Below are 25,694 nucleotides of genomic sequence, written 5' to 3'. Positions count from 1 at the left end.
GAGAGAGAGAGAGAGAGAGAGAGAGAGAGAGAGAGAGAGAGAGACTGGGAGGGAGGAATGGAGGGAGGGAAGGAGAGAAAGAAAGAGAAAGAGGTGGGGGAGAGAAATAGAGAGGGAAAGAAACATAAGGCCATTTTTCTGTATTCAAAGAGCCTTAGATCTGGTCACCCCAGGATATCTGTTGTCATAATCTCCAGTGCACATTGGTGTGTTGAGTTCAGATTTTCAGAACTCACATGCCTGTAATTCCCACACCAAGGAGACGGAGAGTTAGGAGGACCTCACATTTGAGACCAATTAGGTCAGACCATTGTGAGACTGTCTCAACAACTTTCAGCTATTTTTATTCTTAGTTTTCCCGTGAAGTGATAATTTTTTCGTTGGAGGCAGGTGTGTTGACACACATATTTAATCTCAACAGTTGATAGAAGCTGGCAGTTCTCTGAGTTTGAGACCAACCTGGTCTACATAAAGAATTCAAGGCTAGTCACGGCTTCACAATGAGAGGCTAGCTCAAAAATCTCCCTCACATTTGTAAAATGGCTAACTTTTTTTTTTTTTTTAGAACAGTGACCAGTTCTCTTAAGTCCCTGCCAGCCCTCCTCCTCCTTGCCAGCCTAGCCCTTTCAGATGGCTCTCCCAACTGCTCCTCCCTCAGTTCTCAATCACTTGGCTTAAACAGTCCCTTCTCCAGTTTCCCCAACTTAGCTCAGCTTCTCCTGTCTCACCTGTCTCCTCAGAATATCTCTTCCACCAGCTGCCTTCTCTTCTCACTTGCCAACCCCNCCCCCTGCCTCAACTAGCTTTTTTTTTTTTCTTTTCTTTTTTCTTTTTTTTTGGTTTTTCGAGACAGGGTTTCTCTGTGTAGCCCTGGCTGTTCTGGAACTCATTCTGTAGACCAGGCTGGCCTCGAACTCAGAAATCCACCTGCCTCTGCCTCCCAAGTGCTGGGATTAAAGGCGTGCGCCACCACGCCCGGCTTCAACTAGCTTTCTTATACCCTGTTCTGTTCCCAGAAATCCTAGAGGCAACCAACACTGAAGGTTATAGGGTCAAGTAGTTCTAATAGCTAAGAATTTTTAAAGGGACAGTTGACCAGCAACTGGGGATCCTTTAAAGGGCAAGGCACACAAGATAATGCACACTACACACATTGGTTGGAGAAATGGGTCAGTGGGTAAAGATGTCTTCTGCCAGCCTTATGACTGACTGTGTTCAACCTCCAGGACCCTCATAGTAGAGGGATAGAGCCAACTTCTCCGACTTTACATGTGTTATGGTACACGTGTTCTCACATATACATAGATAACATAAAATTAAATGTAAAATGTTCTTCATTAAAGATGCTAATTAGCAGTTGCATTGTTATGGCCATTCTGGTCCACTGAATCTGTCGTCCCCCTTCTCAGGATGAAGTACATTGAGACGGAGCTGAAGAAGAGGAAGGGGATTGTGGAGCAAGAGGAACAGAAGGCCAAGCCCAAGAATGCTGAGGACTGCCTCTATGAGCTGCCAGAGAATATCCGAGTCTCTTCTGCCAAGAAGACTGAGGAGATGCTGTCCAACCAGATGCTGAGTGGCATCCCTGAGGTGGACCTGGGCATAGAGTAAGTCTCCCACCCCTGGCTGTGCCCCGCCCACCCTCGGGAAGAGCTGACAGTGTTTCAGTTAGCAGTCACACAGACAAGCCACCGAGCGTTTGCCTAGCATTCCTAAGGCCTGGGTCATGGGAGATGGCTCAGTAAAGTACTTGTCATACAAGCACGAGGACTTCAGTTTGATCCCCTGCACCCATACCTGGTGTGCCAGGTGTATTGGGGCACCCTGGGCAGCTGGAGATTAGAGAGCCATCAGGCTCATTGTTCAGCTAGCCTAGCCTGCTTAGTGAGTTTCAGGCCAATGAGAAATCCTGCCTCAAAGAAATGCGCTGTGTGGCTCCTGAGAGACTATCCTGAGGTTGCCCTATGGCTGCTCATGCACACAGAAGCGCACACATGTTCACAAGGGTTATGGAAATCCTTCTTGGTATCCTTGGAAACCTACAGATATGCCCTTTCAGACAAGCTGACTCCAGGGCTTTCTTGTCACCCCTGGTCCCTGTGGCTGAAGAGACTTAAGGGTTCCTGGCCTATGGAGGCAAAAGTGTCTCCTTAGCCTTCACAGCCTCTCTTTTAATGAGATTCCCTGATCCTCTGTAAGAGGCTGACCCACACCTCCTTTGTGAGCCTGTTTCACTTACCGGGAACAAGTACAGAGGTCAGCAGCAGCCTTGCTGAAAGTGAAGTGTTAGGAGGCTTGTGAACTCGTTCTGGCCTGGCAAGCTTTGAGCCTTAGGCAGCCTGCTTCGTTTTCATGGGGGATGATCTCTCTCTCTCTTTAAAGTTTACTTTTATTTATGTGCATTGATGTCTGTATGAAGGTATCATCTTACAGACAGTTGAAAGATGCACTGTGGGTGCGGGGAATTGAAGCCTGGTCCTCTGGAAGAGGAGTCAGTGCTCTTAACCGTTGAGTCATCTCATGGCCTAACCTTGCCCGCTCCATGGGACATGGTTTCTTGTATGTGTGCATTTCTGGGGATTTGAACCAGGGCCCCCACACGCTAGGTAAGTTCTCTGCCACTGAGCTGCATGCCCAGCCATAGATTTCCTTTTTAGTTTTTGTTCATTTTTATTTTTTAAGACAGGGTTTCTCTGTGTAGCCCTGGCTGTCCTGGAACTCGCTCTGTAGACCAGTAGAGTGTAGGCTGGCCTCTACTCAAGACAGAGATCTGCCTGCCTCCTCCTCCATAGTATAGGGATGAAAGGTGCACCCTGAGTTCAAATCCCAGCAAGCACATGGTGGCTCACAGCCATCCCTGATGGGAGCCAACACCCTCTTCTGGTGTCTGAAGACAGCTACAGTGTACTCACACATAATAATAAATAAATATTAAAAAATTTAAAAAAGAAGGGCCGGAGAGGTGGCTCAGTGGTTAAGAGCACTATCTGCTGTTCTAGAGGTCCTGAGTTCAGTTCCCAGCAACCACATGGTGATTTACGACCGTCTATAAAGGGGTCGGATGCCCTCTTCTGGCTTGCAGGTATAATGCAGCAGAGCACTCAATACATACGATAAATAAACAACAAAAAATTTTTTTAAAAGGGGGAAGTGGGGAGGCTGACTGGCTGTGGTGGCTCCCTGCACTAGGGAGGGGCAGGCAGGAGGATCTCTTAGTCGAGGTCAGCCTGGTCTAGACAGCGAGTCCCAGGGCTACACAGCCAGGGCTACAGAGAAACTCTGTCTGGGAAAACCAAAAGGAAAGAAGGAAAGGCATGAAGCAGGCTGGGGCACTGTAGAGTGCTGTGCCCTGGGACAAGCTTCTCCTGCTGCACTGGGACTGACCAGCCTCAACAGTCAGTTCCAAAGGTGTGATGGCCTTGTGTGAGGTGTGGTTCTCTCTCTTTACATAGCGCTAAAATAAAAAACATCATTTCCACGGAGGATGCCAAGGCCCGGCTGCTGGCAGAGCAGCAGAACAAGAAGAAGGATAGCGAGACATCTTTTGTGCCCACCAACATGGCTGTGAACTATGTGCAGCACAACCGATGTGAGTGCCCTGACTGCCGTACACCATGAGTCCCCAGGAGTCCTGCCTCCTGCCTCACACGTGTTCTTCTCTGTTCAGTTTATCACGAGGAGCTCAATGCACCCATCCGAAGAAACAAAGAAGAGCCCAAAGCCCGGCCCTTGCGAGTGGGTGACACAGAAAAGCCAGAGCCAGAACGTGAGTACAGCTGTGGACGGCACTTCAGGTGGCTCTTGAAGGCAGGGTCATGCTGGGCGGGGCAGTGCTCAGGCCCTGGGGACCAAGGCATCTGACCTAGACCCCCTACTAAGGACCTTCTCCTTTCCAAATTGTGGTTCCTCCTGGATAAAGTGAGAAGTGTAGAGTCAGCGGTTGGTTGCTCTGAGGCCCCCAAGCTGGAAGCTAGTAAAGACTGACTTTGAAAGTTTTGGTAAAGGAAAAGCAAAAAAAAAAAAAAAAAAAAACTATTTGAGCTCTCTGTGGCCTCCATTCTGGGGCTGCTCTTAGGTGTGACTCCAATCAGGTTTTTATCTTGAACAGTAGTATCTGCTGGTTCCACCATGACAGGCAACCTCTGTTCTCCTCAGGGTCCCCTCCCAACCGCAAGCGTCCTGCTAATGAAAAGGCCACAGATGACTACCACTATGAGAAGTTCAAGAAGATGAACAGGCGCTACTGAGGCAGCGGTAGGGGCTGGATAACGATGTGCATGCACAGGGGTGCACTTGTGTGCATGTGCAAGCGTGGGGGCACACACACATGTCCTCTTGCATAAAACCTGCTTATTAGCTCTTGAGTTCCCCATCAGATAGTGCTTCTGCTCAGCTGCTGGATTTCTGTTCTGGTTTTGGTTGGAGACTGTAGCTCTCTGTGTATCCTAGGCCATGAACTCCCTCCTCCTCCCTACTACTGGGATTTTAGACACCCCCCCNCCCCCCCCCACCCCGCATTTTCAAGCACTAACTTTGTAACTATTGGAAGAAAACAATGTCTATGTCTATCTATATTGTTTCCTACCTAGGGCAAACTCTCCTCAAGAGTGTTATTAAATCCTTTGTAAATATGTTGCCTTTCTTCTAATGTTTTTCCAGGCTCAGGAAGAACCAGCTGTGGTCACTGTGGGTCAATACTGACAACATAGGGGAGGAGAGAGTGTTAAGTTTTGCCTTCATGCATGTCTAAACCGTGTGTGCATACCGTGCCCATTGAGGCCAGAAGAGGGTGTTAGCTATCTTGGAACTGAAATTATAAATGGTTCTGAGACACCATGTGTGTGCCAGGACCTCTGAGAGAGCCTATGCTCCTAATGGCTGAGCCATCCACCCTGTTTGCATTGTATTTTGTAGTTATATACGTAGCCATGGCTTATTTGAAATGGAGTTGAAAAATACATCTGTCCTTGCTGGGTGTGGTGACCCACACCTTTAATTATAGCACGTGGGAGGCAGAGGCAGGTGGGTTTATATGAGTTTGAGGGCAGCCTGGTCTACAGAGCAAGTACCAAGACAGCCATGAGAGACCCTGTATCAAAAAAAGAAAGTGAGAGAGAGACAGAGAGAGAGAGAGAGAGAGAGAGAGAGAGAGAGAGAGAGAGAGAAGAAGAAGAAGAAGAAGAAGAAGAAGAAGAANGAGAGAGAGAGAGAGAGAGAGAGAAGAAGAAGAAGAAGAAGAAGAAGAAGAAGAAGAAGAAGAAGAAGAAGAAGAAGAAGAAGAAGAAGAAGAAAAGAAGGAGGAGGAGGAAGAAGAGGAGAAGAAAAGAAGAAGAAAAAAAGAAGAGAAGGAAAGAAAGAAAGGAAAAGGAAAGAAAGAAAGAAAGAAAGAAAGGAAAAGAAAGAAAAGAAAAAATGCATCTGACCTGTTTAGAGAGTCCATTTCACAGCCAAAAATGAAGGATGGGTTCAGAGACACTGGCATTCCCTGACTTTTTATAGAACTACGGAGTTCTTTTGATTAAAAAGGAAAAGAGGCAGGCAGATCTGACTTTTAGGCTAGCCTAATCTAAGAACAAGTTCAGCACAGCCAGGGCTACACAGAGAGACCCTGTATTAAAAACCCAAAGGAAAAGCTTAGTCTGGTGGCACAAGCCTTTAATCCCAGCACTCGGGAGGCAGAGGCAGGTGGATTTCTGAGTTTGAGGCCAGCCTGGTCTACAAAGTGAGTTCCAGGACAGCCATGGCTACACAAATAAACCCTGTCTCAAAAAACAAAACAAACCAAACGAACAAAAAAGAAGATAGATGAACAAAGAGAATCTAACTATTGACTACAAACTAGGCCAAGCTGGAGCGTGTAGTTCCTGCTTTCAGCCCTGGGGGGGGTGGGGGGGGGATGGGATGGGGGAATACACTACCAGATCTTCCCAGGTTCTCTCAGATCTGCCAATGAAACACACACACACACACACACACACACTTATCTTTGATATGCTTTAGTTCAAAGTCTGGGCTCTTCTAAGCCTCCCCCCAACTATCACTCCCTTCTTTTCACTCCCAGCTCAGCACCCTAAATCTGCCCTCAGCTCAGTTGTGTTTTTAATCTCTCGCCCACTACCCAGGCCCAGTCCGGGGGTGGGGGGGGAGGGGAGGGCAATGGAACCACAGAGTGGAAGATAGAGTTTTTCAGATGGTGTTACAGGCTGAAATCTAAACATAATCTAGGGATAGAATTATAACTCTTTAAGTTAGAAATGATGGCAGGATACTTTATCTAATTGACAAATATGATAGACTTGATGTCAATTATATACATACTTTGTAATGTACATGATTATTATGGTTTTATTCAATTTATGTCTGAGAGAAGAATGTTTTATTTGTTTCTTATTGGACAGAATGGGTGAGATGTAGAGGGTGGTTCTGATATTCTGATCAGGAGTGAATACTAAAGGTCCTGTTCCCCAATTGGTTCTTTTTGTTGTTGTTGTGTTTTGTTTTGTTTTGTTTTACGAGACAGCATTTCTCTGTATAGCCCTGGGTGTCCTGGAACTCACTTTGTAGACCAGGCTGGCCTTGAACTCAGAAATCCACTTGCCTCTGCCTCCCGAGTGCTGGGATTAAAGGCGTGCGCCACCACGCCCGGCATGGAAATAGCACTTTACATTGGCAACCCCTTCCTGAACTCTAGTTAATGATGAGAAAATGTCAAATTCCAATAGGAGGACAATCTGCAAACATTTTCAGACAAGGGGATAGCTCAGTGATACAGCTACATGCAGAGGGCCCAAGATTCGATCCCCAGGAATGACAACAGCAAAAGACCAGGCCTATGTCCCAGAACTAAGGAGGTTGAGGCAGGGGGATCAAATTTCAAAACCAGTCTGTACTATGTAGCAAGTTGAAAGACAGCCTGGAATAGTTCTGAAGATTTTAGCTTAAAACAGAGGCTGTGGAGATGGCTAACAGGTTAGGAGTGTAGAGGACCTGTAGCCTAGCTACCATCCCCTTCCCCCCCCCCCAGCCAACCCTGCCCCCACCCTGCCATCCCAAAGAAAGCTTAATATGAAGCCAAACAAGAAACAGAAGGTGTGAGGCATAGCTCCATGCAGCATTTGCCTACAATGCATGGGGCCCAGGGTTTCATTCTCAGAACTCCCCTTCCCCAAGTGTCTAGTATTTCTCAAAACTCTCAAAGTCCTTTAAAGAGCACCCAAGAGAAGCTGAGAGTCAGCACTGTGGGGAGCTCAAAGTGTTCCCTGTTAGTGGTAATTTATAAATGTTACAGTTTTCTCTTAAGCTGACTAGCTTCCAGATAACTGAGACAGGACTATTTTATTTTATTTAACAGGTTTAAGGCACAACAACTGAGCAGTATTAATTTATTTTAATCCTCTAAGCTCATCTGACGACTTCACAGCCACAGTCCTTGAGATACTTGTGTTTTATGGCTTTCTCTGCTCCAGCTGTTTTTTATTTTTTTTTTTTTTTTTTTTTTTTTAAAGATTTATTTATTATATGTAAGTACACTGTAGCTGTCTTCAGACACACCAGAAGAGGGTATCAGATCTCATTACAGATGGTTGTGAGCCACCATGTGGTTGCTGGGATTTGAACTCTGGACCTTCAGAAGAGCAGTGGGGTGCTCTTACCCACTGAGCCATCTCACCAGCCCCCAGCTGTTTTTTATGATTATGATGTCTTCTGGACTTCCCACCTCATGGCTAAATCCCCACTTCCTCCCTCTCTCCTGCTCTGTCATTGGCTGATCAGCCCTTTATTGACCAATCTGAATAATTAGGAAGCAATGTTTACACAACATTGATGACAGGCAGTTCTCAAAATAAGCATAGCAACCATATATGAGGGCATAGCAACCAGCATGTGAATAATACAGGATAATCCTTATACAGTGCACAATAACATTATGCCTACAGTTCCCTAAGGAAGAAAGTGGGTAAGTAAGAAACTATTGGCTTTATTTAATAATATTGCTCATGGGGCTGGAGAGATGGTTCAGTGGTTAAGAGCACTGACTGCTCTTCCAGAGGTCCTGAGTTCAATTCCCAGCAACCACATGGTGGCTCACAACCATCTGTAGTGGAAATCTGATGCCCTCTTCTGGTATTTCTGAAGACAGTGCGGTGCGGTGGGTGGTGTGCACCTTTAACCCGACACTCTGTATGAGCTGGGGCCAGTCTACAAAGTTTCAAGCAGGTCAAAGCTGCATATTGGATCTTGTCTTGAAAAGAAAAGAAAACAAAACTGACATTTGACGGCTGGGTATTGTAGCACACACATTGTAGTACTCACATACATAAAATAAATAAATAAAATCTTTAAAAAAAAATACTGGTCATGGGTTTTTTGTTTTTTTTTGTTTTTACAGATGGTTGTGAGCCTTCATGTGATTGTTGGAAATTGAACTTAGGACCTCTGCTTGCTCTGGCCAACCCCACTTGCTCCGGCCAAAGATTTATTTATTAGTATAAGTTCACTGTAGCTGTCTTCAAACGCACCAGAAGAGGGTATCAGATCTCATTATGGATGGTTGTGAGCCACCATGTGATTGCTGGGATTTGAACTCAGTACCTTTGGAAGAGCAGTCAGTGCTCTTACCCACTGAACCATCTCACCAGCCCTGGTCATGGGTTTTTTAACAAGTATAATATACAGATCCCATTTTTTTTTTTTTTTTGAGATGTCAGAATCTCACTGTGTAGCCCTAACTGCACCTGGAATTCCTTGTATAGGACAGGGTGGCCTCCAGCTCAGACATCCAAGACAACCACCTGTCTCTACTTCCCAGAGTGCTGGGATTAAAGGTGTGTGCTACAATATCCAGCAGTCAAATGTCAGTTTTGTTTTCTTTTCTTTTCAAGACAAGATCCAATATGCAGCTTTGACCTGCTTGAAACTTTGTAGACTGGCCCCAACTCATACAGAGTGTCGGGTTAAAGGTGCACACCACCCACCGCACCTGAACCAAATGTCAGATTTAATGATAGGGACGCAGGTGGGGGGGGGGTCATATGGGAACCCACTATATTATCCTCTCATTTTTAAAATGTATTCATTTACATGTTAATTTATGCATGTGTGTAAGCCTACATGAGTTTATGAGCACCACATGCATGCAAGTGCCTGCATCATTTCTTTTTTAATATTTATTTATTTCATGTATGTCAGTATACTGTCACTGTCTTCAGACACACCAGAAGAGGCCATGGGATCCCATCCCATCTGGTTGTGAGCCACCATGTGGTGGCTGGGAATTGAACTCAGAACCTCTGGACGAGCAGTCAGTGCTTTTAACCGCTGAGCCATCTCTCCGCCCATCATTTTAAAAAAATGGTTCTAAAACACTGTTATTTGATGGGGATGGGGCAGCAGTCATCATCACCTGATTCCTATACTCTCAATATTATTCCTGTAACATCAAGGTTCAGAAGCAAAAGGGACTTTGCCCTTAACAAAGATGGTAGCCACTAGCGTCGGGAGACTGCCTGCCCGGGACAAAGAGGGCGGTCCCGCCAGCAGGAACCGGAAATACGAGTCTGGGCGGTGCGCGGGGTACGGTGGGCGCTGGGCGCGCAAGGTGCGCGGGTCCGGTTATGAAGCTGGGCCGGGCCGCTCTGGCCCTGCTGCTGCTGGCCCCGTACGTGGTTCGTGCGGTGGAGCCCATCAGCCTGAGTCTGGCCCTGGCCGGCGTACTCACCACCTATATCTCCTACCCTCGCCTCTACTGCCTCTTCGCCGAGTGCTGCGGCCAGATGCGGAGCCTCAGCCGGGAGGGTAGGCGGGCACCAGGCGTCCGGGATGCTGCGGCAGGGGGATGGCGCCGCTGCCAGGCCAGACTTTGGCCGGAGGCCTGAGAGATGAGTGGTTGGAGCCAGGGGTAGGGTGTCAGCCCTGCGCGGAGCTCTCCGGGGCGGCCTCACGGCACCTCTTCCGCTTGGCTTTGGGGCCAACCCGGAGGAAGGGCAGAGTTCGCAGTACCAGGGTCCCTCAGCGCTCTCCAGACCAGGCTCCGCGGGCCCTGACTGGAAATGGGGCTGCCTTTTGCCAGCTTGTTTCTCTCCTGACCAGAGTGATCTTTCCTTTCTCAGCGCTGCAGAAGGATCTGGACAACAAGCTCTTTGGACAGCATCTTGCAAAAAAAGTCATCTTAAACGCCGTGTCTGGTTTCCTAAGCAACCCGAAGCCCAAGAAGCCCCTTACCCTCTCTCTGCACGGGTGGACGGGCACCGGCAAAAACTTCGCCAGCAAGATCATCGCGGAGAATATTTATGAGGGCGGACTGAACAGTGACTATGTACACCTGTTTGTGGCCACGCTACACTTCCCCCACGCCTCTAACATCACACTGTATAAGGCAAGAGCATTAAGTTGACCGCCTTCGCGGATGACCCGGGATTGGGGTTTCTCTGTTGTGGGGTGGGATGTGGGAATTCCACGTCAGTGAGTGAGCCGCAACATGGCTCTCTGTATGTCAGTTCCTCTTTAAAAGGTGTGCACAGAAGTGGTCATATCCCTTGGAGGAATGACAGCTGAGACTAGGCTAGCCTAGGCTAGCCTGTGCACCGTGTTTTAAAGGGAACTTTCTAGAGCTGGGGGTAGCTCGCCGTAGAGCACTTGCCCAGAATGTGGGAAGTTCTGGATTAAGTCTCTCCACCCCAACTCCCGCTGTGGCGAGGGTGCAGTGGGGGATTAGATATGTAAGTTACAAAGGGTTTGAGATACATAGAGCAGTTAGACCACCAAAGTTTTATGAGTGACCTCTGTGTTCGGTAAGGTAACAACTTGGCTGGGAAGTGGGGACATAACAACTCCAGGGTCTTTAGGAGTCAAGCCGCCCCCCGCCCCCCCATTGTGAGAAGGAAACCTAGAGGCCACGTTTGCTTTGACCCAGCTGTTGCAACCTGCTATTGGAGTTTAATTCTGATAACAATCTCAACCTGAATTCAGGTTCGGTCCCTCCCTCCCTACAGCTGTGCAGTTGGGGCTGTCACTTAATCTGAGCAGGGACACTCTTTGTCTTAGAATGGTGCTTTGCCCTCGAGTGTGTTAGTGTACCCCCTTTCTGTTGTGCATTGTGTGGCCATAACTGTGTGGCTTTGTGCAGGTTGTTTAATCTCGGTGCCAGAGGTCAGCGGGTGTTTTCCTACACACCTGTATTCCCAGCAGGCTGAGGCAGGAGGATCATACCTTTGAGGTTAGTCTGGGCTACATAGTAAGCTTCTGTTTGAAAACAGAAATGGAGAGGATGTCAGGTGGAGGAAGAGAAGAAAATAGGGGCTCAGTATCATTTCCTCAATGGCTTTGGGGAGAAGATGAAAAAATGTTGAGTTATAGCCAGACGTGGTGGCGCACACCTTTAATCCCAGCACTTGGGAGGCAGAGGCAGGCAGATTTCTGAGTTCAAGGCCAGCCTGGTTTACAAAGTGAGTTCCAGGACAGCCAGGGCTACACAGAGAAACCCTGTCTTGAAAAACAAAACAAAAAATGTTAACAGTGCTTGGAACAGTGTCTTGCAGCAGTGGGCGCTTGTGCACAGTCTGGGGCAGGAGACTGGGCAGACCTTCTCTGTGGAGTTCTAACGACTGAGTGAGTTGTGTGGAACCATGAGTGGAACATGGTTCAGGTCACTGAAGCTTCCTCTAAGGCAGTTTCTCAACCTTCCTAATGCTGTGACTCCTTAATTCAGTTCCTCATAAAATGATTTCGGTGTTACTTCAGAACTGTAATTTTGTAACTGTTATGAATCTTAACGCAAATATCTGATCTGCAGGTATCTGATAAGTGCGCCCCCGGGGGTCTCGACACACAGGTTGAGAACCGCTGCTGGGAGGGGAAGCTGGTCCATACCTGCAGAGTTGCTGCTTACATGAGATACAAAGGAAAACTGTATTGTGGTCACAGAGCAGTGGAAACACCCCAAGCAGATAGATGTACAGTCTAGCTGTTCGTGTGTTCTTTAGAAAGATACATGGCTGCCTTCCCCAGCTCACTTCAGGAGGAGGGTGGCTGGAAATACCTACACGTTAGGTAGGATTTGGGCTCAGTTTTCCCAGGAAGATGCTTTAAGAGGTCTGTGTGTCTCCCCTTGATGGCTCGGTGTATACGAACCTGGCTGGGGTTTGTCTGGGGCTGGCTTAGGGTGACTGAGGCTCTGACTTCATTCTTTAGCATCTGCCCCACCGAACAACCAAATACAAATAAGGCGGGCTCGTTTGTCTGCTTTGTTCTTGAGCCCGCTGCCCATGAGCTCATTGTTGCAGCCTGAACTCTGTTTATCATCATCATCATTTTAGTTTGGTTTGTTTTTAATTTGAGTTTGTGTGTGCTTGTGAGCATGTGTGTACACATGTCTGTCTCTAGTGATGTGCCTCAGGATCTGTAGGCATTTTTTTGAGACAGGGTCTGTCATTGAGACCTGGGCCTGCCTACCAGTCCCACGGCTCCTGTCTTGCTTCCTCAGTACTCTTAGGGCTCTCCCTGGCCTCCTCTCAGGGGCGCTTGTAAGACAAGCATTTTATCCCATTAAGCTTTCTTCCCAGCCCTAGCCTGGAGCTCTTGCTCCGTCCAGCAGGATCACAGATGAATGTCACTGTGTCCATCTCCAAATGCATTCGTAGAGTGTGCTGCTGGTCGGGAGAGCCTCATCACACCCTCCCAGGATGCCAAGCGAGCAAGTTCAGACTCCCTAAGGGAGCCTGTGGTTGAGTCAGTGCTTTTCAGGCTGGACTGCAGAGGAAGGGCTGAGGTGATGGTGGGTTTCTGCCTCTCATCTAGAGGCTGTCATCACAGGATATATGTGACATTGTGAGGACAGAGCTGGTGCCTGGCTGACACAAGGTCACAAACCTGGAGCGTTGGCATAGGTCAGGGTTGGACTGAGATCCCAGCCTGCCTCAACCTAACTACGTTTTCTTAGGCAAGCGCTCTGTAGCTCAGGGTCCTCGTCTGTGGCATGGGTATGATGCTATCCACATAGGAAGTGCTTGTGAGGCCAAAGGTGTATGGGTGTAATACTCATAGCACAGTGCTCCAGTAACACAGCCATTGTCCTGAGGGCCTGGGCTTGTTTAGCACTAGTGAGGCTCTGGGTAAATGCACACAAAAAACAAAGAAACCCAAAAGCTGATAGCATTGTGTCAACGTTCCCTGCCACCCCTCCCCGCCCTCCCAGAGTTCTTAATTGTAGAAAGAATTGTTTGTGCAATGTGTGGAAGCATTCACCTGTCAATAAAAACGCTGACTGGCCAATGAGCTGAGGCAGAATTAGAAGGTAGGACATCGGCAGAGACATAGAGTTGGAAGCATGGGAAATTGGCCCCAGACTGCAGATGGAGAGAGAACTTGCCGTGTGACACTCACAGAATAGAATAATCAGGATTATTGAGATATGAGCTAGTTGGGGAACAGAGCCAACACTCCGGGTTCCAGTATTTCTTCATTTATACTTGAGTCTCAGAGTCATTATTACGGAAAACTTGGGCAAAAACTTGGGCGTGGGTGTCGAAGCCCGCAGTTACACTGAAGGGCCCCCTTGTCCTTCAGGACCAGTTACAGATGTGGATCCGAGGCAACGTGAGCGCCTGTGCTCGCTCCATCTTCATCTTTGATGAGATGGACAAGATGCATGCCGGCCTCATCGACGCCATCAAGCCTTTCCTAGACTATTACGATGTGGTAGATGAGGTCTCCTATCAGAAGGCGGTCTTCATCTTCCTCAGGTGAGGCTGTGGCTGGGACATGGTGGGACACCCTCGAGCTGGGGGCTTTGGGAAGAGGTGCAGCCCCTCCTCACTGCAATCGTTTCGGCAGCAATGCAGGGGCAGAGAGGATCACGGATGTGGCCCTGGACTTCTGGAAAAGTGGGAAGCAGAGGGAAGAAATCAAGCTCAGAGACATGGAGCCCGCCCTGGCCGTGTCGGTCTTCAATAACAAGAACAGTAAGTAGCAGTCCACCCCCTAACCGTGCACCCCGACTGCTCCCCGGACCTGACGGAATCCTCGAGTGACCACTGTTACTGAGCTGCAGGAGGCTTTATAGATGAGTTGGTTAAGACAGGGTTTGCTCTACGGTCCTTGTGGAGGAAGAGCAGGCAATTGAAGCAGAAGGCCACTGCAGATGGCTGCGGGAGGCGGTAACAGGGAAGGCCTCTCCCTTTGCAGTGTCTTCCCTCTGTCACAGACACTTGCCCTACCTTGTGGGGTAGGTAGATGCTGGCTGGCTGCTTCTTACCGAGGACACAGGTGGCAGGAGGAGCTTGTACAATACCAGGCAGCCAGTACAAAGAGCTTTTGACTCTCAGCTCAGCTGCTTCTCCAGCTACTGTCATGCAGACCTTTGACCTTGAACCCTATGAGGCAGACAGCCACAAAGGTGACTCACTGGTTATCTCACCAGGTCGTTGAGGTGACAAAAGGCTACAGGCCCCACTGGAAACATGCTCACCAAGAAATCCGCATTGAAGTTAGGTGACTAGCTAGTGCGGTGCGTTCTGTTACTCTGTGCAGATGGAATACTACTGACAAAAGACAAACATTTTTGCTCTCTCTTGATGCTATAAAGGATGACTGCACACAACAGGAAATACAGACTGATGGGCAGCACTGTGTGTGTGTGCGTGGTGTGCTTGTGTGTTGAAGACAGGAGGACCTCCTGAGGGGCTGTAGCAGGGATAAGGGATAATTGAGAACTCTGTCGTGGCTGGTAGACAGTAGTGCTGGGGTGGACAATGAGAAGAGCAGTCTTGGGAGGAGGACACATGTTGGGCCACCCTGAAGGGAGACATTTGCTGAGGACACACATCTCAGTTGGCAGTATATGGGTGATTTTGCTTTTATGTGGTTCACACTCAAACCCAGGGCCGTGCACATGCCAGCTAATTGCCCTACCACCAGCCCAGCTGGTATTTTTAAGCCGTGTGACCATTTGAAGTCACTGGTTCTGCTGAGCGCTTGTGCTCGGGGTAACCTCCCCAGCCCGGCAGATGCCCCCAGCTACACCCTTAGGATTCTGGCACAGAGGCACTGGTGACTGCTCCACAGTCGGTTTGTTCTTTGCTGTGGCCACAGGTCCTCCCCCAAGTACAATCAGTGCGGAGCACCGTTCTGAGAAAACAGACCCTGGGCTCTCTTCACAGCTTGCATTGGGAGCCAGAGCACAAAGATTAATAGGCTAGGCAGGACATCAAGACATGTCACGGGCTCTTTAGGGCATCCTGCAGGTACTGAGTCAAGTGTTTCCAGGACTGAACGGCTGAGCTAGACTTTTGTAGGGAAGATGATGTCAGAATCCCGACCCTTGAGGTGCACAGCCTTGCTGGCACGCCTTATTACTCAGAGGAGCCTAGGTGTTGCTTCCGGAATGCTCTGCAGGGTTTAGGAACTGGCGGGCAGCGGCTGTGGATTCCTTAATTGCAGGTCCAGCTATTGAAGCTCTAGTTGGAGACTGGCTGGTGGAGTCTGTGGCTGGCTCTCCCTTACCTCTTTTTTCGAACCTCTTCCAATCTGTCCACCAGCGTCTCACCACTGCCTGGGGCCCAGCACAGTTTGGTGCAAGTGGCCATCTAGTCTGCCTCCCGTCTCAAAGGCACACAGGAGAGGCCTTTCCAAGCCCAGAGCTCTAAAGTGTCTATTTTAAAGCTTTTTTGTGTGTTTTTCATTTTTGTGTGCCTGTGTATGTGTATGTGGGTGTCCAGAGAAGGTTTTGCATCCCTGAACCCAGAGTTGCACGTGGTTGTGAGCAGCCTGAGGCGTACTGGGACCCAACTCAGGTCCTCTGCAGTGAGCAACAAGTGTTCATGTTGGTTTGTTTTTGTGTAACATGGTTTCTCTGTGTAGCCCTGGCTGTCCTGGAACTCACTCTGTAGACCAGGCTGGCCTCGAACTCAGATCCACCTGCCTCTGCCAGGAGTGCTGGCATTAGAGGTGTGCACTGTTAAAGGCATTCTTAACTAATGAACCCCAAAGGTGTCTCCTTATGTCACCCTGCCCTTGCTGTCCCTGCTGCATCCCAAGGCAGTGCTCATGGGCAGTTCTCAGCTTGTCTCTCTTCCTCACTGTATGGAGATGGGTAGCGTGGCGTGGCCCCCCAGTGAACACCTGGTAATTATTCTGTCTGAACCAATCATTGTTATGTGTCACCTTTCTGTCTTTCCCAGGTGGCTTCTGGCACAGCAGCCTCATTGACCGGAACCTCATAGATTATTTTGTCCCCTTCCTGCCCCTGGAGTACAAGCACCTGAAAATGTGCATCAGAGTGGAGATGCAGTCCCGAGGCTACGAAGTAGATGAGGACATTATCAGCAAGGTAGCTGAAGAGATGACGTTCTTCCCCAAGGAGGAGAAGGTCTTCTCTGACAAGGGCTGCAAGACTGTGTTCACCAAGCTGGACTACTACCTGGATGACTGAGGCCGGCTGCCAGTACTGCGTCAGTCCACTCCTCCCCAGAAGAGGCTTGGACACTTCCTGCTGAGGGAGAATCCTGTTTCTGCTCCTCAGAGCCTGCAGGTGGCCGTGCTGTAGGGACCACAGATGCAACATGGACCTGAAGCTCCTGGAGCCTCCAGAGATGAAAGCAGCTCCCAGCCTGTCTATTCTGAACTTGTGATTTTTTTAAAATTATGTTTTAATTTCAGGTGTTTCTGTTTTGAGGCAGAACAAGTAAGTTTTACTGCAAATGTGATAACTTTTTATTTAAAATGGTTTTTAATACTCTAAGAAGCTTTCAGCGGTGGCTTTGTGTGTCTTTTGAAACTGTTGGATGACATTACAGTATTTCTACTTCAGAAACTCAAGCCTGGACATCTGCTGCATGGATGGAATGGTTATCTCAGGAACAAGGGGCCTGAAGCAGCCCTGCCAGGGGCCATAGAGTGATTAGGTGAGACTGGATCACAGATGTGCCTCTGTGCTCTTCTCTGGACTCTAGTAATAAGACAAGTGAGTTTTCCAGGCAGTGGTGGCGCGCACCTTTAATCCCAGCACTTGGGAGGCAGACAGGCAGATTTCTGAGTTCGAGACCAGTCTGGTCTACAGAGTGAGTTCCAGGACAGCCAGGGCTACACAGAGAAACCCTGTCTCAAAAGAGACAGACAGACAGACAGACAGAGAGAGAGAGAGAGAGTGCGAGCAAGAGAGAGACCCTGTCTCAAAAACAACAACAAAAAGCCCATTTGTCTTAACGACCCTGCATGGTCATCAGTTCCACTCCAGATGCCAGGCATGACAGAGCTCTAGAGAGGCTTGTTTTATGCAGCACAAAGCTCCTGCCAAGGGGCAGGGCTCCTGTAGGTGTGGTTGTCATTCAAGGCCCTGACAGGGCTGGGTTTAGCAGGGAGAAAAGGGCCTGACGTCAAAACAAGGTCAACTGCTGGCAGGACCACACTCTGCCTCTGCTACCAGCCTGTTCAAGGCCCCTTTTTAGGTGGCCCAGGATTCCCAGTGATGGTTCCAAGTCCCCAGGAAACATGTCAAGACTGACCACTCATCTGAAGATGGAGCCCAAGCACTGAGCCCTAACTGAGGAGCTTGGGTTCCTCTGTCCTGCTGAGCCCTGTCTTTGTAGATGTGGCAGCATGGGACAGGTGGGCACTGTGTCAGGCTCCTGACACCAACTAAGGAAGGAAGGGAGCAGCAGTAAGTCAGTGCAGAGGCTTACCCTTCCAGGCTGCTCTGTCCTGTGGCAGCCATGTATCAGTACTGCCAAGAAGCGAGGTTAGCACAGTTACACTGAGATCTGGCCAACAGACAGACCTAGAATCGGGTTTTCTGTCGGTTCTGGGCAGGAAGATCCAGCAAACTCGGTCTCTCAGCAGTGGCCAGGTATCAGACTGTGATAAAAGGCATCTCTGAGTAGGAAACGTGCAGCCCACCACAGCATCCAGAACACCACAAACTATCCAAGGCACTGAGTGTGAGGGCCAAGGGTAGGGCACAGAGCCTCCGTCCAAAGTTCTGACCCAGACCCAGCAGTTGCGGATAGCTCACAGTTGGGAGGATGTTATGTGGTAGGAAAGCCTGACTCTGGTAGCTCCTGCAGCTTGCTACCCAGCCTGTCTAGCTGGCTCTGAGCTCCAGAGCCTGTTTGGAAGGTGGAGAAATAAGGAAGGTGCCCACGGTGGCATGTGTGGGCATGTGATTGCTGGCCCCTCGTGTATGTAAACACCGCACAGAAAAAGCCCTTACCTACCCGAGGAAGCTCTCCAGCACTAGATATAGCCTCGTCCTATGTGTGTGGGTAACAGCATTCAAAGCAAACATTGATTTCTGTGTGATGGGGTCAACCTGCACATCCAGGTGAGGAAGGCCGAGGGCCGCTCCAGAGCCTTGATTCTGAGCTCGGGTGCGCTACCACACAGACAAGGAAAAACTCAGGAAAGTTACGTCTCACAATGCTTTTATTATCTTGTGTCCATCTCTGTTCTCACAGGGAGGCTGGGGCAGGCCACACCAGGCCTTTCAAAGTTGGAGATCAGTAACAGCAGTCCAAAGGTGGCCAACACGTGTCCACGTATTACATCACTGTAAACAGAAAACCGGGAGCCCAACAGTCATAAACAGTAACTTGGCTCCAGTCTGAAAGTCACCCTCACCTTGGCACGTTTTGGTTTGCTTCCTGCTTTGAGACAGGGTCTCTCTGTACGTAGCTCAACTAACTTTAAACTCCTCTTCCGAAGTGCTAGGATTACAGGCATGCACCCCACTGGCCTGGCATTCCCTTGTGTAGCATAGGCTGGCCTCAAACTTGAGAGTCCTGCCATGACCTCACAGGTACTGGGACTAAAGGTGAGCACCACCACACCCAGCTCACCGTGGCATTTCTAAATGACAGCTGTGATTCTCTTTAAGGCATTTCCGTGTCATAAAAATAGCCATTCTATCGCATTGTATAAAAACATGGCAGTGTTTCCATGTCTGCAGCTGCATAGCAACTGTAGGACAGAATGGTTCACAAGGCTGGACTCAGGCTCAGTTCCCTACAGTCAGAGCAGCCCAGATGCCACTCAAGGCGTCATCCTGAGATTACATCCAGGACCCACAAGCCAGAGTTGTACCAGTATAGTTCTACTCTCTACACAATTAACAATAAGACCTTTTTTTTTCTTTTCTTTTGAGTTTCATGTAGCTCAGGCAGTTCTTAAACTCAAGCCAGCTGAGAAACCCTGAATCCTGACCTTCCTGCTGGGATCATGGGTATTGTGCCCCATACCCAGCAACGTTAAAAACCTGAGAATAAGCCTTATTCTATTTTAGTCCTTCCTAGATCTTTATTTTTTGAAAAAGGGCTGTGTAGTCTTGGCTGTCCTGGAACCCACTAAGTAGACAAGGTTGGGTTCAAACTCCCAGAATCTACCTGCCTTTGCCTCAAGAGTGCTGGGATTAAAGGTGTGCCCCAGCACTTGTGGCACTTCCTAGGTTTTAAAATGCATGGCATTTTACATTTATTACCTAAGCTTTAGAAGTAAAAATATAAATTTTAAATATGTGCATGTCCTTTAAAACAAAACAAAACAAAAACCCTGGCATCTCTGGTGTACAGCAGACACACTCCTTCCCATGGGGTTTGGCCAGGTCAGCCCCAGCCTAGAGCTTCTCTTCCTATGCACGTTCTGCAATTCGGAGCTTGACCTTCAAAGCAAGTGTAACAGGCAAACAGGGTCCAAAGACCTCCTTCAAAAATGACAGCTCATCCTGATGCAAGCAGGGATGAGGCTGGGGTGAATCTAACAATTGATAGGCAAGGTACAAGGCAGGTTGTGACCCATATACAGTGGGAGACTGGACAGAGCATCCCACAGCCAGGGCTGTGAGCAGTAGCGAACGGAAGGCATAAACTCAAAGGCTCTGTGTCCCTGTGTGCTCCAGGGGCCTCAGAGGGAGCCCCCACTGCTCACGCTGACAGTCCAGCCAAGGTCAAGCCCACATGCTCCCCTCTAGCAGCGAGCATCTGTCAGTGCCACCAGCTTCTGAAATTGTGAGTCCCAGGTCAAGGCAGAAAAGAAAAAAACAGCCCAGTGGTAGGAAACCCTGCCTCCCTGAGGGTACAGCAGGCCCATTAGTGGCATCTGAGGCATGGGTGCTGTTGGCCACACAGGACTTTGGCCTGCGTCCAGACAGTTTTTTTCTTTTTTTAGGCACTTGATTCACAGTAACAGTGTGAGCATTCTTAAAGTTCATCTTCAGATGCTGCACTGACAGCATCCCAAGTCCACAGGTGCAAATGTGCAAAGCCCCAAGGGGGCTCTTCAAAGTGCTCCATGACAAGGCCTGGAAGGGGGTGGGAGGTTCCCCTGAATCTTCCCACTCCACTGGATGAAGAGCTCAGTGGAAATCCAGCCGGGACTGCACAGTCTTGCAGCCCTTGTCTGAGTAGATCTTCTCATCCTTGGGGAAGAAGGTCATTTCATCTGCCACACTGGTGACAACGTCCTCATCAACAGCAGCCCCTCGGGCCCTCATCTCTGCCCGCACACACATCTTCACGTGTTTGTACTCCAAGGGCAGGAAGGGGATAAAGTAGTCGATGAGGTTTTTGTCTATTAGCCCACTGTGCCACAGGCCACCTGCAGAACAAGACACAGCGGATCTCCTGTCACCGCCACCTAGCCATATCCCATCCTTCATGCCTTCACCCTTCCAGAAACTCTGTCAAGTGACACGTGCCCTCAAAATACCCTAAGAAATCTCCCTATGGCAGCAAAGCCACAAACAAGGGTGTCGCTGGCTTCGAAAAGACACACTGCTGAGAATCTACTCGATGCCAGCCGAGCACTGGGTTCCCCACTCCATAGTGGACTCACTGTGCTTGTTGTTGAAGACGCCCACAGACAGCACAGGTTCCAGGTCCTTCAGCTGGATCTCTTCCCTTTTTCTTCCTGCCCGCCAGAAGTCCAGGGCCGTCTTAGTGATCAGGTCCCCTCCTGCATTGCTGAGTTGGCCAGGGATGCAAAGACCATATCACATGTGAAAGACGCCTGTCTCCTTGCCGTTGTCACCCACCCAAGGCTTTATTCCTTCTCAAGGCTAGAACTGACCCCCCCCCCCCGGGGTCCTGTGCCTGGTAAGCAGGTGCTATCATAGCACTATGTGACACTCCAGCTCCCAGGAGTGCTACATTTCTAGTCCTTCCAAAGCTTTAAGTCAGGACTATTTGCAGTGTGCTACCAGACAAGGACAAAAGGCTTGTCTGTCTGCAAGCAATGTAAATGCAGTGTTTAGAACTCAGAGTGGCTGGCAGGGGCACCCAGCGCCGGGCCAGAGGACCACTTTGGCTCATCCCCAACTCCCTTTCTGTGCTAGAGTGACACTGGGAAGTGAGAAATGACAGGTGAGCCTATGGCTTTGTCAAGCTGGCACTTCTGTCCCGGATGGCCAGGAGAACCTCATCCTAGCACTTGGATGTCCCTGAGAAGCCTCGTTGGCTGACCTGAGGAAGATGAAGATGGCTCTGCGGTAGGAAATCCCATCCACCTGCTCATAGTAGTCCAAGAAGGGCTTGATTGCATCAATGATCCCAGGATGCAACTTATCCATCTCGTCAAAGATGAAGACGGAGCTGCCACACGCGCTCACATTGCCTCGGATCCACTTCTGGAGCTGGTCCTGGACCAACCTCAAAGAGAGAGGCAGCTCAGAGGATGTTCCAGAGGATGGAGGGGGGGGAGCTGCCTGGCGCGAGAAGCCACCAACTGCATACTTGCCCCCACGAAGCAGATGACACTTTCCCACAAGTGGAAAGGCACTAGCCATCAAAGCCTGGCCACTTGATTTGAATCCCTGGGACCCAAATGGCTAAAAGGAGAGAACTGACTTCCAAAAACCACCACTGATACACCCCTGCACACAGGCCAAAGTGAGGCAGAAGGAGAGAGTCCCTGAGTAGCTCTGTCAAGGTATTTCATCACAGCCACAGGAAAAGAAGCAGAGACAACAGGCACACAGAAATGACAACTGAGCCGGGCCTTTAATCCCAGCACTCGGGAGGCAGAGGCAGGAGGATTTCTGAGTTCGAGGCCAGCCTGGTCTACAAAGTGAGTTCCAGGACAGCCAGGGCTATACAGAGAAACCCTGTCTCGAAAAACCAAAAAAAGAAAAAAAAAAAAAAGAAATGACAACTGGATTTAGATCTGCACAATGCTCTGAACTGACACAGTGAGTGAAGATGCTGCCCTGGCTGGAATGAGAAGCCCTGAGCTACATCCCTAGCACTCTTGCTTTATTGAAACACCCAAGCAACAACTTCTCATCCCCTAAGTGGGAAAGGCCACTACAGACTTCCCACTGCAAACACTGTACTTCAAGAGATCTAGAATAAAATCTGGAAAGCATGAACATAACTTTGTGATGGCGACGGTAGCTTGGTGGCACAGCACTTCCTCAGCACCTTCAAATAAACCCATCCTTCCTTCTGGCACTCCTCCCTGGCTGACAACAGAGACTCAGTTTCATTTCCTCCTTCGATGGGGTTTCTGTTTGCTAGCTCTGTCCAGCAGGAGGCCAAACACCAACAAGCAAAATAGTCATTTACATCAAAATCAAGGGATGAAAAATGCAGAGATCTCACAAGGAAAACCAGGCTGGAGCTTTGCTTCTGAGACACATCAGCAGCAGACAGGTGGCAAGTTTTAGATGTGGCCATGCCCAAGCAAACTATCTAAGGTCGCCCTACCCAACACCCTGTGCCCTGCTGGGAATGGAAATGCCTTTATGAGTGCCTAAGGCAGAGGCCTGGAGACGGGGTGAGAAGTTCAGGCTGGCAGGGACAAGTCACCTTGCCTCTCTTGTCCACCTTCTCAGTCCCCTCCTTCCTCCCCCTAGTCCCAGGAATGATACCCCACCCCACCTCACCCCTACATTAGCTGACTCCATCTTTAAATGTTCATAGCATCCCCTACCTCACTGGATTATTTTGGAATAGCAATTTTAAAAAACGGAGAAGATGGGACACACCTATAATAAAAGCACTTGGAAGTTGAAGGTAGGAGGATCAGAAGTTCAAAGCCAGCCTCTGCTATTTAGTGAATTTGAAGCCAACCTGGGCTACATTAGACCCTAAGACCACCCTCTCCCCCACATGCCATAAACTGGGCAGATTGATAGATGCCTGTTGATCTCAGCCCTCAGAAAGCTGGATCCCTAACACCAAAGCCTGGACTACACGATGAGGCACTGTCTCAGAAAGTATAAAGAGAGGCTAGGCATTTAACCCCAGCCTTGGAGGGCAGAGGTAGATAGATCTCTGTGAGTTCCAGGCCTGCCAGACCAACACAGTAAAACTCATACAACAAATAAATAGCAGAAAGCAAAGCAGAGGCCAGATGGAGCATTTCAAGGCAGAGAAAGAAAAGCAGAGGCCAGAGCTACTGAGTAAAGTACCCCAGGCATATGATCAAAAATCGGTAGGTTTTCTTGCCTGGTACACATTTATCTTCTGCTCATGAGGGAAGTGCAGAGTAGAGACGAACAGGTGGACAAAGTTACTCTTCAGGCCTTTTGGATAAAGGTTTTCAGCCACAATCTGGCTGATAAAATTCTTGCCCGTGCCAGCCCAGCCATGCAAGGACAGAGTCAATGGTTTCTTGGAATTTTTGTTGTTCCTGAAGCCAGTCAATGCCTTGAGAATCACTTCGGTGGCAAGGTGCTGTCCAAACAGCTTCTCTTCCAAGTCCAGCTTGAGGGCTGCGGAGGCCCGCACCAGAACAAAGAGAAAAACACAGGTTAAAAAAGTACCTGGGTCAGAGGCACAGTTAGCGACTGATCCAGCAGGAAGTCTCTGCCAAGAGTCAGAGCCAGAACCATAAGGACCTACAGTCAGATCCTTAAGTGCCAGTTCTCCTTAACATCTAAATGTCAAACAAGCTACACAGATTCTTTCATCCAAGGAGGAATCATCTCGCGGCTGTGCTCCGGGCTAGCTTTCCCGCCACCCCTGATGGCTCGGGAAAAAAAAAAAAAAAAAAAAAAAAACAGCAAGAGCAACAGGCGGGCTTTCTGGATGGAGCTCCACGCTTGGCACCCCCTGGCGGGGCGCACCAGCTGGCCCCGCTGCGTTCAGTTCTCCAGGCGGTCATCGCAAGGCCTGCGAAGGTGTGGCGAGGTCCGGGCCGTGTGTGTCTCCCGCGGCGCCGCATCCAGCAGGAGCGGGAGCCGAGCTCCCAGCGCCCTCCCGCCCGCCCCGACCGGCCCGCGGGCACATACCCGACGTGTTGAGGGGCCGTTCCTCATGGCAGCACTCGGTGAAGCGGCAGTAGAAGTCGGTATAGGACAGGTAGCCGGTGAGCGCCGACACGGCCCCGATGGCGATGCCCACGCTTACGGGCTCGAACGCCCCCGCCACGTGGGCGGCCAACAGCGCCCACAGGGCCGTGGAGCCCCCAAACGCTCCGATTCGTCTCATCGCACGCAGCGAAGCACCGTGCGGCTGCGCTCCGAGCACAGGATCCAGTCCCACGGACTGAACTTCCGGTACGGCGCTGCCACTTCCGCTTAGCTAGAAAGCCGCCTTGTTGGAAAGGGGCGGGGAGACTATAGTCACCAACCTTGTGAGTGTCAGGAAACCCTCTAGAGACCATTAAAGGAATTTCATTCCTATCTTTTAGAGGTCCTGTTTGTTGGTTGGTTGGTTGGTTTGTTATACATACACACACACACACACACACACACACACACACACAGGAGAGAGGGAGAGAATGCGGAGATGGATCAGTTGTTAGGAGCACTGACTTGCTCTTCCTGAGGACCTGGGTTCACGTCTAAGCACCCACCGTTTTGTAATGGTCTCTAACCAGTTCCAAGGATTCTGCCACTCTCTTTTGGACTCTGTAAGCACTGCACACACACACGGGGCACAGACATAAATGCAAGCAAAACAATCATACACACAACATAATAAAATTATTGGAAAATTATGCACACATAAAAATCAAAAGCCCAGATTGGGCTCCCAGCATCCACATCTGGTGGCTTATGACTACCTGTACCTCCAGAACTTTTCCCCCCGAGCTTTGTGGGCACCTCCACGTATACAGTGCCGTACAGAAGCTCAGGCGTGCACATACATATAAAATAATACATAAATAAATAAAATCATAATAATAAGAGCAGCAATAATGTGTGCTTGTGGCGCGAGAGACAGGGCTGAGCACTAGGGATGTAAAACACATAGGGACACCTGTGGGGGATTCACAAGGGAGGCAGACATTTGTCTCTGCGCATACCACACAGTGGGCCCCAGGCTGCCTGCTGGGAATTCATCAGTGGAGTAGAGTTGGTCCTGCCTTTCAGGACACACAGGCTGTGGGGGAGGCAGGCAAGGGGACAAGGGCTACTGAGTCATCAAAGTCCAGGTACTGTGGGGCAGGGAAAGCCTTTGCTTGTGCTGAAGATTAGAGGTATTAGTCAATCAAAAACCGACGGAGTTGGTCAAGCAGAAAACAAGCAGTGGTGTGGTGCATGTAAAGAGTAGAGTTTGTAAACCGCCAGTCTGAGATGTGTGATTACTCCTCTACACGCCGGCATTATATCAACTTGATATAGAGTTTGGAGCCACAGGCTTTTTTTCCTTTTTGTTTGTTTGTTTGGGTGTTTTGTTTTGTTTTTGAGACAGGATTTCTCTGTGTAGCCCTGGCTGTCCTGGAACTCACTCTGTAGACCAGGCTGGCCTCGAACTCAGAAATCC

At 49.4% G+C, this 25,694-nt stretch overlaps 3 protein-coding genes across 6 annotated transcripts in view; 2 read left to right on the top strand and 1 right to left on the bottom strand.

Moving 5' to 3' along the window:
- Positions 1 to 4,634, top strand: part of C2H9orf78 (chromosome 2 C9orf78 homolog) — a 9,203-nt gene extending 4,569 nt beyond the window's left edge. Inside the window, exons 6-9 of the mRNA XM_021154969.2 lie at positions 1,410 to 1,607; positions 3,453 to 3,589; positions 3,668 to 3,766; positions 4,156 to 4,634. Of these exons, the coding sequence (XP_021010628.1) occupies positions 1,410 to 1,607; positions 3,453 to 3,589; positions 3,668 to 3,766; positions 4,156 to 4,247 (526 nt within the window). The 3' untranslated portion in view covers positions 4,248 to 4,634. The remainder of the gene's footprint in view (positions 1 to 1,409; positions 1,608 to 3,452; positions 3,590 to 3,667; positions 3,767 to 4,155) is intronic.
- Positions 4,635 to 9,564: 4,930 nt separating this feature from the next.
- On the top strand, positions 9,565 to 16,745 carry Tor1a (torsin family 1 member A). 2 transcript variants are annotated; one of them, XM_021150639.2, is made up of 5 exons: positions 9,565 to 9,795; positions 10,110 to 10,375; positions 13,564 to 13,739; positions 13,831 to 13,958; positions 16,176 to 16,745. In XM_021150639.2, the coding sequence occupies exons 1-5, from the start codon at positions 9,615 to 9,617 to the stop codon at positions 16,424 to 16,426; spliced, it is 1,002 nt and encodes a 333-aa protein (XP_021006298.1). In that variant the 5' UTR covers positions 9,565 to 9,614; the 3' UTR covers positions 16,427 to 16,745. The 2 variants fall into 2 exon arrangements, with proteins under 2 accessions (XP_021006298.1, XP_029330494.1); XM_029474634.1 differs by lacking the exons at positions 13,564 to 13,739; positions 13,831 to 13,958; positions 16,176 to 16,745 and adding an exon at positions 11,126 to 11,216.
- Positions 16,746 to 18,396: 1,651 nt separating this feature from the next.
- On the bottom strand, positions 18,397 to 24,475 carry Tor1b (torsin family 1 member B). 3 transcript variants are annotated; one of them, XM_021155691.2, is made up of 5 exons: positions 24,215 to 24,475; positions 23,430 to 23,695; positions 21,444 to 21,619; positions 20,818 to 20,945; positions 18,397 to 20,580 (listed from the first exon to the last, which is right to left on the bottom strand). In XM_021155691.2, the coding sequence occupies exons 1-5, from the start codon at positions 24,411 to 24,413 to the stop codon at positions 20,339 to 20,341; spliced, it is 1,011 nt and encodes a 336-aa protein (XP_021011350.1). In that variant the 5' UTR covers positions 24,414 to 24,475; the 3' UTR covers positions 18,397 to 20,338. The 3 variants fall into 3 exon arrangements, with proteins under 3 accessions (XP_021011350.1, XP_021011351.1, XP_029330194.1); XM_021155692.2 differs by having other exon boundaries at positions 18,397 to 18,538; XM_029474334.1 differs by lacking the exons at positions 18,397 to 20,580; positions 20,818 to 20,945 and having other exon boundaries at positions 21,453 to 21,629.
- Between the last annotated feature and the right edge of the window lie 1,219 nt (positions 24,476 to 25,694).

Source organism: Mus caroli, chromosome 2 (genome assembly GCF_900094665.2).
Source record: "Mus caroli chromosome 2, CAROLI_EIJ_v1.1, whole genome shotgun sequence".
NCBI classification, from domain to species: Eukaryota; Metazoa; Chordata; class Mammalia; order Rodentia; family Muridae; genus Mus; species Mus caroli.
Note: the sequence above shows the minus strand (reverse complement) of the source record. Positions and strands in the feature narration are given on the sequence as shown.

Excerpts from the sequence above, each read along its gene's own strand:
- Tor1a (XM_021150639.2), top strand. The coding sequence starts at position 9,615 with ATGAAGCTGGGCCGGGCCGCTCTGGCCCTGCTGCTGCTGGCCCCGTAC. Across the intron at positions 10,376-13,563 it reads CTAACATCACACTGTATAAG|GACCAGTTACAGATGTGGAT; the intron begins GCAAGAGCATTA and ends CTTGTCCTTCAG. Across the intron at positions 13,740-13,830 it reads GCGGTCTTCATCTTCCTCAG|CAATGCAGGGGCAGAGAGGA; the intron begins GTGAGGCTGTGG and ends TCGTTTCGGCAG.
- Tor1b (XM_021155691.2), bottom strand. The coding sequence starts at position 24,413 with ATGAGACGAATCGGAGCGTTTGGGGGCTCCACGGCCCTGTGGGCGCTG. Across the intron at positions 23,696-24,214 it reads ACGGCCCCTCAACACGTCGG|CCCTCAAGCTGGACTTGGAA; the intron begins GTATGTGCCCGC and ends GGGCCTCCGCAG. Across the intron at positions 20,581-20,817 it reads CGTCTTCAACAACAAGCACA|GTGGCCTGTGGCACAGTGGG; the intron begins GTGAGTCCACTA and ends CTTGTTCTGCAG.